This window comes from Diadema setosum, chromosome 2, assembly GCF_964275005.1.
Source record: "Diadema setosum chromosome 2, eeDiaSeto1, whole genome shotgun sequence".
Taxonomy (NCBI): Eukaryota; Metazoa; Echinodermata; class Echinoidea; order Diadematoida; family Diadematidae; genus Diadema; species Diadema setosum.
The window spans coordinates 10,865,144-10,875,368 of record NC_092686.1 but is presented as its reverse complement, the minus strand read 5'-3'; the positions used below and the strand labels follow the sequence as shown (position 1 = coordinate 10,875,368).

Sequence of the window (10,225 nt, the reverse complement as noted above, 5' to 3'; positions counted from 1 at the left end):
GGTTATGTAGGCCTACCTGGGTGCACTGTGGCCAGAAAAACAAAAACAAAAACAAAAAAATAGCATAGAAACTTGTTTGGTCTCTATTATAGCTCCTATAGGCCTAACTATTTTTCTGTCTTGTGTATCTGTATAGAATTCTAGATTCATGCTAGAAAGATAAGTGGACCGAGAGACAATACGAAGTTAAAAAAAAAAAAACAACAACAACAACCCACCCCCTTCCTTTTGACAGACCAGTCAATTAACATGTTGGTGCTGAGTTTACAAATTCTATACTCGACAAAACAGTGAGAATGCTCTCTTTTATATCTGATAGCGTTTACCAGTGCATAAATTAACTCTTTCTATGTTTGTGCATAAATTAAGCTTATATAAACTACCAGTATCATGTGTTCAAGCTTCGCGCAAAACAATATCTTTCAACTTGTTCCACGCCGGTGTGTTATTTTGTGCAAATACAAAATACTCATTACTAGTAGTAGCTAAGGGTTCAATGGAATGAACGGCTTGAGAGAAGGCTGCACAAACGCCGCCGCCGCTATTGTCTGTTTGTTGGATGGAGTGTGTGTACGGTATCGTGATTATCTGTGAGCTGTGTCTCTGTGCGTCGTGGCTTGACTGAACGCCCTCAACATGTACGGCGACGGCTAGGCTAGGCTATCATTTTTGTGATCGTCAGATCGTTGCGTTATGCATAGATGCCCGGATGTTCATACAGCAGCCATATTCTTTCGATAAAACGCTGTGGCAGGCATGCGAGAAGAAACAAGCCGATCTCAAATCAATCTGAGGCAAATACAGAATAAACATGGACCGGCAGCAGGGAAGGAAACCCATGCGGAGGATGAGAGAAAGCCCTGACATGCCAAGGGTGCAAGAAAGGGATAGAATGAGCCCTGGAAGTGACAGGTATGACGGTAGGGGAGGTGGAAAAATGGGAGGGCGAGTGAGAAGTATGGAAAGAGAGGACAGGCGTGGGGATGTAAGGGATAGGCGTCCTCAGCGTGACGATAGAGATCATGAACCATACACAAACTACGATCGTGGACAAAGTTTCCACAATGATGGTTACAAAAGGGAACCCGACTGTTTGAGAATTTCCAATTTTCCATCTCATGTGTCTGATACTGCAATCAGGGATGCCCTTTTCCATGAATTTAAAAAGTATGGTGAAGTGAATGTGCGTGTGGTGTTCAACAATGCCAAAAATGAGCGGATTGCTTATGTCAAGTTTCGCCTTCCTGAGCAGGCACATGATGCAAAGCAAGCTCGTGGAGATCGACTAACCTTGTTTGCCAGACCGCTTCACATTGTAGCCATAGTGAATCGCAATAATCGTGATCAGGGCTCAGATGGAGGATTTATGTCGAGAAACAATGATTTCCAAGGAAGACGTCAGTATGGTGGCATGCAAGGAAGAAATTTTAGGCAAGACATGGGAAGTGGGGGTGGAGGAAGGGGTAGGGACCGAGATTATCAGTATGATAACAGACGTAATTATGGAAATGATAATTACCATCAAGGTCAAGGCCGTGATAGGGAACGTGATGCAATGTTTCTCCCGGAGGATGATCCAAAGGCAACAAGAACAGTGTTTTGTGGCAATTTGGAGGAAGGAATCACGGAGAGTGAAATTAGACATCATTTTGAGAGGTACGGTTTTGTAGAAGATGTGGATATCAAGTATCCTCCAAGGGGCCAAGGAAATCCATTTGCATTTGTGAAATTTGAAAATCTGGATATGGCTTACAAAGCAATTATTTCAATGTCTGGTCAATATATTGGTAGGAACCAGTGTAAGACAGGCTATGGCAAGCAGTCCCCAACGAATTGTTTGTGGGTTGGTGGGCTTGGCCCATGGATAACACTTGGTGTGCTAGAGAGGGAATTTGACCGCTTTGGAGCTATTCGCAAGATTGATTACACCAAAGGTGATTCATTTGCGTACATTCAGTATGAGACTGTGGAAGCGGCTCAGGCAGCAGCAGGCCAGATGCGTGGGATACCCCTTGGAGGCCCAGACAAGCGGCTTAGAGTTGACTTTGCTGAAGCACCAGGCTTTCAGACTCAGAAGAAGCCATTCAGGTACCAGCCTTCTCCATCTCGTCACGATGACTCAATAAGCAGCAGAGGGTATTCTCGTTACAATCAAGACAGGGATTTTGGTCCAGATCTGTCGCCCCCGCCGTATCGGGATGGCCCAGATCAGTGGCAGGGAGGTGGAGGAGGCTATGAAGGGCAAAACCGAGGAAACTGGCAGTCTGGAAACAGATACAGTCGCAATGACACCTGGATTCGTAAAGAGAATGACCAGTCTGGGAGAATGATGCAGAGAATGGACAATCGTCGGAAACGTCCTGGCTCTCCAGACGATTATATTCGAGATGATTGGTCGCCACCAAACAACAAAGCTCCGAGGCGCCGTAAATCCCCCGGCATAGAATCCAGAGACTGGTCTCCAGACCACAGGAAACACCGAGGAGATGTGTCGCCACGTGGACGGGACTGGGAGACTTCCCCAGTGGAGAGAGTTCGGCGTCAACGATCTTTAAGCAGTGATTTGTCTGATCCCGATTTTGATGGCCCACCAGTGGAGCGGCGCCACAAGCGAGGGAAACGTTCCAAAATTCCTGATGGAATTAGTCGACTCCCCGATCTTGTCAAATATCTCAATATGTTATGGAGGGGCCACTTGGTGTTGAAAAATAGTGCTTTTGCAACACGCATGTTTCTCGTTGGAGGGGATGCAAATACAGCTGCAAATCTTCTTCCACATGATGTAGGAAGTGACGAATCTGCTCTGAAGATCACACAGCGGCTCCGCCTGGACCACCCCAAACTGGAGGAAGTCGGTAAAAGAATCTCCCAAGCTGGCTCTGGGGATCATGCTGTCTTGTTAGCTATGCCAGGAACAAGTGATGATTCTGAAACCCTGCCATCTGGTGCTCAGTCTCGTGCACTATTGAATTTGGTGACTTATCTCCAACAGAAGCAAGCTGCTGGAGTCATTAGTTTGCCAGTTAGTGCTGCCCAGAACAAGGATAATGTTGGTGTCCTTCATGCATTTCCTCCGTGTGAATTTAGTCACAAGTATTTGCTTGACATTGCCCCGGGACTTGGTCCAGAGCCAAGCAAAGATGATCACCTTGTCGTGATTATTGTGAAGGGGGTTGCTTAAAGAGGCTCGTCCACATCATTGCACATTTTGTGTGTGCTGTATGAATAGGCAAATGTAGTATTAATTTGAATTGCTTTGTTGTAGAGGGGATTTCTGTAAAGTTCATGTAGGTGCATCATGTTAAAAGAAAATGTTTTGGAATCATTCAAACACATAATCAATAAGAATTGGTGTACAATTTTTGTAAGCTGAAAAATGGTGTATTGTAATGAAACTATAATTTGAGTGTGTTGTGGCTTGTATGATTTGCTGGGAGCATTACCGATGTACATTGTATATCATAACAGTGCTCTGAAAGCAGTCAATGTGTAATGTATGCATGTTACACCATCCAGGTGTAATCTACCACTGTATGAACACACACACACATAAAATGTAATAGTGTATCATGTACGAATGCAACAACTTGTACACCTGTACACCCTCATTTAGTATTGTCAGAACTCGTGTTTTATGGTATCTGATGACATTAGTTGGTAAAATGATTTTCTTTCTTTCATTTTACAAAATTAGGATGGAGGCAATAGTGAATAGCTTTCAGCATATCAATGTGTTCGTGGTGAATTGATAATGCAAACTACAGTATGTACAGCTGTAATACTGCATGTGATAGCACACTTGTTTGCTTTGAAAGTTGGCATAAAATGCATCTAGTGGAGATTATCTTTGATTGAAATAAATGTAGATAACACTCTCTAGGATGTGAAATGAAACTTAAATCAGAAAAAAACAAAAACAAAACAAAAACATAATCTGCTGCAATTTTTCCCAGATTGACTTCAATGGCTAGGGTATACAAATGTCATTGAACTTTTCAGTGTGGATACATCTTTCTTTCTTTTTTTTTTCAAAATTGCAAGTGTGATAGAAGCAAAACATTTACAGCTATCAAAGCCCAATTTGTTTATAAACGTCCACCTGTGCAGTTGTATTCCTCTGTCCTATGAATGTGGGTCGCATTATTGAATCACACATTCTGCCCTGATCCTGTACTTCTTCACATATCCTGTATGCTTGTACAAGTATGTAGAACACACTTGCTCATGTCCAAGTTGCTTGAAACTGTTTACCCAGAGAAAATGTCCTAATCATTGTCATTCCGTACTACATTGTAATTTTGATTTACTGTAGTACGTAAATTTCAAAAATACTTCCCATTTCATCAGTGCAGATTGTATTTTAGTATGAAACTGTGAAAACATGAGAGAAATCACCCTTTCCATCTTCTTTTTTTTTTTCCTTGTTTGTTTTAAGCTGAAATACTGTTTAATTTTCCAGACATTTTCCATGTTATATTACTTTAAAAAAAAATAATTCAAGTAGAAGCTTTTGGTCACTGTAGCCTGTCAACGCATGTCACCATACCTGACTGTCTTCTGAAGGACTAGTTGGAGATTTTGTTGAATATCAAGATGCTGCAACCAGAGTATGATTGGAAAGATACCCAGTGGAAGCATTGGATGTTGCGTGACAACATTTTGTGAAAACTTGCCAAGAGGGATCAAATGCTGTTGCATCTCAGCGTTGAATATGTGACTGACCGACGTGATCATTTACATTTTATGTGGAAAGCAAATATGTCTTCATGATTTTAATGGAATTGCATGTTCTTGTGATTGTGTTTTTCATGTGTCTATGAATGGAACAATGGCCCTTCGTCAAGTTAGCATGGATGGAAGTTTACTTTTCGGAGTACAGTATGCTGTGAGCCTATGCATACTTGGTGATCTATCTCTCCACTGGTGATTGTGGTATTGTTCACATGCATCTTTGCTCAGCAGTGCTGTGGATATGTGATACCGCAATTGTGACTGAGGAAAAACCATAAACCTTTGGATGGAACAATGTCAGAGTACCTTGATTCTGAGAAATGTTGACATGTCATTACTTTGAATAAAATCTCGGTGCAACACTGTTCTTGGCACATATCTGGGCACAATATGGTGAATAAATCTGCAAGCTTGAAATGAGCTCTGAATATACTTTATGTGAATGTGATCTCTAGAAACGTCACTTTTTACGCCTGATTAAAATCTCGCCCTACCCAAACAATGTAATCCATTCTCCCACCACCTCAATCATACCATAATGTTGCGTAAAGGGCGTCAAGATATTCTCCCTGTGTGTCAGCACGCTCTCCAATGTTGTACAATGTAATGCTCAATTTATGGAAGTGTGTTGCTAAGCCTGCCTGTCAACCCAGCTGGACAAATCTGTGCTATGGAACCAATTTGCCAGCAGCTAATAGCAGCCACAGTGAATCTTAGCTGGGACACGGAAGGTAAGAATGCAACCATTGCCTCTGTTGTACAAGTGTAGTGGATATCTGCGGTGTGCAACCAGGAACAGAATTGCTGATGATAATTTGGTGATTTTTGTGTTCCGCCAGGGATGTTGCCATCATTGCATTGTGGAAAGGAAGTAGAGTGAGAAAAAACAGGATTGGCATGACCATGTGACATTTTTTTTTTTTTTTTTTTTTTTGGGTCATATCGACAGCTGTTTGTAGAAAAAGCAAAAACAAAAACAACAAAGATGACGTGATGTTCCAGACATATACTTCCAATGGAAGTGAGAAAATTTTCTTAAACCAAACGTATCTTCTGTGAAGAGAAAGCAATTGGTATTTGTGGTTCTACACATGTGTTCTATACAATTTTTATTTTTTATTTTATGTTGGAGATACCAGTCTGAATGAGTAAAGAAAATTGTGTGGCATTTCAACGGCCAGCCTTGCAAAACAGCTCATACAACTGTAGTCAATATCTGCAATGTGTATCTTGGAATTCATTCTGTGTGGAGTCCTGTGGGAATGACCGTGTTAACATTGCCGCTACATTTGCATCTTAAATTAGTTAGTTCCTTCTGCGTACTGATACAAGCATGTAGGGAAACACATTGTGTACAACATGGAGAACCATTTCTGCTGTGTTAGACAAAATGTGTGTTTAAATCTTGTCCTCGCATGTGAATTGTGAAAGCTTAAAATTTGGAGATTCTGCCAGTTTTGTGTAGATTTGGTGTCAAGTGGAGCTTATGGCTGCCCCCCATCATTTTTACTATTTGTGTTGATGAAGTGCTGGAAGTCATGTGTTCGCAGAGTTGTTTGGCTTCAATCACAGTGAGTGCGAATTTGTGTTTTTGTTGTCCATCCCACCTACCCAGGAGTCAGGAGAATCATCTAAGCCAGTCACTTTCGTAAAAGTGCATTGGAGAGCATGTGAAGTGACAGTTCCATGGAAAATGTGATAACACCTGAAAGATATCTGTGCGACCAGGGAGGGGAAAAGCCAATACATCCAGAACTCTCTGAGCCTGTGGAGTGAATACAATATGTGTGCGTTCAGGTTCAATTTGTGTCTTTGTGGTGCCGCCCAATTGTCTGGAGGATCAGTACGTGTATCAGGACAGTTTATGATTGCATGAATGAAAAAGTCTTGAAGTGGATAGTGATGCTACTACCAGGATGCAGTGAGAGATGGACAGGGAGTTCCAGCAGAGCTGTTGGCAGAGGTGCTGAGCTACAAACATGTCGTCTTGTCTTCATCGAAGGGAAATTTCTACTGAGAGAGCGCTGTGCATATCTACATTGTATACATGTAATCCACTCTAATCAGTTCATGTTCGATCATTTTCAGATGATGTTGTCAGTTCTGTGTAAGTTTCAATGAGATGAATGTCAGCACATACCACACTGTATACTATGTGTTTCCTAAATGTTGAATTTAGTACCCTTCTCTTGCAAGCCCACTGGATTCAAAGTGCATACACGTACAGTGTACAGTGTACTTAATTTTGCAGTAAGAGATGGGAGAATCCTTGAAATTCCTAACATTTTCTGTTCTTGTAGCATATCAGAGATGGCTTGAATTGCATCTTTTGTGGTTTTTAGATTATGGAAAGGATGCATTTGCAAGCTGTGATTTGAATGCCCTTAATGTTGACGATAACAACTTTCTATGCTCATCTGGATTACAGAACAATGAGCTTGATGTGTAAAAAAAAAACCCACAAACAAATAACAACAACAATCTCTTGCAAGGGTGGGCTACTGTGTGTACCTGGTTGTTCAGCACTCTTCTAGTTAATTTTACAGTATCCCCTTTATGTCATTTTATTTTCCAACATTCATCATGACAAAATAAAAGTGAATTATTTAACATGCTATGCAGTTTTTACTTGTAAAGAACGACCAGTCATGATGTAATGTCTGGCAATACAGTCTGAACAAATTTAAATGTAAAAGTACACTGTACGTGTAACATCTATTTGTTAGTATAGGTGTACATGTAGTTGCTGCTGATTCTATTCAGAACATACCCAATGTGTATCTGCATGCAGTATGGGAGGTAGAAATGTACCTGTGTGTCACAAATGAAATCCAAGAAGGTGCTAAATACAGTAAGTGATAGTTCAGCTGTTTAAAAATGTCAACTGTACACAGTGCTAAGTAATAAACTAAATACAGTAATGTTGGTAGGACTCCTAAGATTGTGCAGAGACTGTCCATGTTGTGATTGATACAAGTTTTCTGCATCAGCATTTTCGTGTCCAATAATACACTGTATGTGTATGCTGCAAGATTCCCTTTAATTGTAGGAAGCAACCTAAGCAGGACCAAGACATCAGAAATGCAGTTTGTAAGCATTTTGAAGCAATCATGAGTATAGACAAATTTTTGGCTGAGACATACAGTATGTGGGGTCATCTCTCAGCTGCTCACTTCTCAAACTTGTACAGTGGAACCTTGCCAATTGTTACGTATACTGAACCCTCGTACATTTACTTAGAGCAAAATGTTTGACTCCATAAAGTAGGCTTGACATGGACTTTCCTCACATGCCCTACATTGCAAAATCTCGCACGTTGACCCTTACACAAATAAGGGCAGCTTGTTCCTTTGTAATACAGCCAACCTTGTCTAAGTCGAATCTATTTTGACTGAAGAAATAGCTTTGACTTGTGAAAATTTGACATACATGTTTGAGGGATTAAAATCAATAGAATATAAAGAGAAGAGGACTTGAAAAGACCTTCGACTTAGGCGATTATTCCATTTATGTGAGGTCGACTTAGCAAGGTTGACTGTACATACAGTAGTGCTTGCTTCTGTTCAGCATGCACTACCACGACTTATACACATTCTATTAAATGTACAACTTGTACTTGTACAATCATACAGTATTTTAAGTTTATGCTGATACACAGGAAAAGCAAAGATTACACTTGGTTCTTTGCTTACTGTCCAGTGCCACCTGAGTTATTACTGGTTTTTTTTTTCAGTTCAGTAATCCTTTTGGAAGTCATGTAATGTTATCATTTTTTTTTTCATGCCAATAGTGAATACAAAGATAAAGTCTGTTATGTCTTTCTGCCACATCTTCCCAAAGCATTTTCAGCTTAAACCAAAAGACATGTAGTTAATGCACTGTCATATGTTATTTTTCATAATCATTATTGCAAAGACCTACATAATATACATATGTAGATGAAAAAATGTTTTGTATCTACATATGTATGTTGTAACTGGAATACCAGACACATATGTTTTTTTTTCCTCTATCTATTCTTCCTCTCACAACCACCCCCCCCCCCCAAAAAAAAAAGGAAGAAAAGAAGCATGTTGTTCACGAGGGATTACTCAGTGGATTTATTTCCTTTGAACAAAACATTCAGCATTTATAGACTAGTGACAACTTGCCCAGTGTTTGTTGCACCAAATCAGTAAAATAAAAGCATATTTTCGAATTATTTACTGAAGTCAAAACACTATCAAATCAAGTTACACTTATTTTCAAGTCAGAATTTGTGGTTGATAAAATTAGATGCATTGTATATTTGTATGAGAAAGGAAAGTGATACAAATGTATGAGCTACCACTGGTTCTGCATCGTTTATAATTGTCAGGAGTTCTAATGTACATACATACATAGTACAGTATAGGAGACATAAATTTGCATTATATGTATATCCGTTTTGTAGAATGTCTGTGTTTCAGTTTGTTGTGAAGTTCACATTCTTGTAATATTTGTCATGATATGCATGTGTATTTGGTTTACAGAATGAAATTAACACTGATGAGCCACGAGGACTTCTGCATGAATGTGCAAGTAGAATGTATAGAGGAATTTAGTAATTTTGAATTATCTTAATGTTCATTGTACGTGTTCATGTTTTGTTGTTTTTTATTTGAATAGGTTTTTAAAATACAGTGTAAGACAATGATGCATAGTAGACGTTCGCACATGTGCCATGTTTATTAAGGTACACCTGTTAAAATGAGACAAAACAGTGTACATGTAATTAATGAGTTAAAGACAATTTAGTGATTCACCTACAATGTATATGCAAGCTGAGCAGTATTTTGTCAAAGATTAGTCATTACATGTAGAAGCCAACCAACATACAATGTATTATGTGTACAACTTAGCATACTATTCTCTTTCAGTCTCTGTTGCCAGGACTAATTTTTCTTGTAGACTTTGATCATCGATTGGAAGGTACAGTATCTGTTGTCCACTGATGACATGCACTACCGTAATACTTAGAGACGTGATGTGCTGATTACATGTGTGTACACTGTATATTGTCAGTGATAATGTTCATTGTAATTCTGACATGTAAGCTGTAATTCATTGCAGGAACCTGTGAATAAAATATTGAAATGTGATGTACATGTAAATCATATTGTGTCTTGGTTTTTGTATGTACTGTGATGCTCCTCAGTGAGTTTTAAACAAGCTTCTTTTTTTTTTTCTTTTGATTTTTCATGTACATGTACATGTACATCACTGTACACATGAACAGGGGAATGAAACCCAAATACATACATACACATACATAATATAATGTACAATATGTCAACAAAACACATCCCCTGGTATGTACAAACTTGTAGATTGAGTGAATACAGTAATACATACAGTACATGTAAATGTAGTACTGTAGTATGTCACAGCTTGTACTGTAGTGTAGAACACATCTGTGAAATGTGAGAAAATACGACAATCTATCCAAAAGTTACAATTTTTTAAAGTTTCGGCA

General features: G+C 39.4%; 1 protein-coding gene and 1 long non-coding RNA gene across 2 annotated transcripts; both read left to right on the top strand.

Annotated features, from left to right (window-relative positions):
• Window positions 1–757: 757 nt before the first annotated feature.
• Window positions 758–3,866, top strand: LOC140239706 (RNA-binding protein 15-like). Its single transcript, XM_072319533.1, has one exon. The coding sequence runs from the start codon at window positions 812–814 to the stop codon at window positions 3,179–3,181; it is 2,370 nt and encodes a 789-aa protein (XP_072175634.1). The 5' UTR covers window positions 758–811; the 3' UTR covers window positions 3,182–3,866.
• Window positions 3,867–4,048: 182 nt separating this feature from the next.
• Window positions 4,049–9,863, top strand: LOC140246153 (uncharacterized). Its single transcript, XR_011902438.1, has 2 exons — window positions 4,049–5,462; window positions 6,347–9,863. It is a non-coding gene; the product is annotated as an uncharacterized lncRNA (long non-coding RNA).
• Window positions 9,864–10,225: the final 362 nt, after the last annotated feature.

Coding starts and splice junctions, on each gene's coding strand:
- LOC140239706 (XM_072319533.1), top strand. CDS start 812: ATGGACCGGCAGCAGGGAAGGAAACCCATGCGGAGGATGAGAGAAAGC.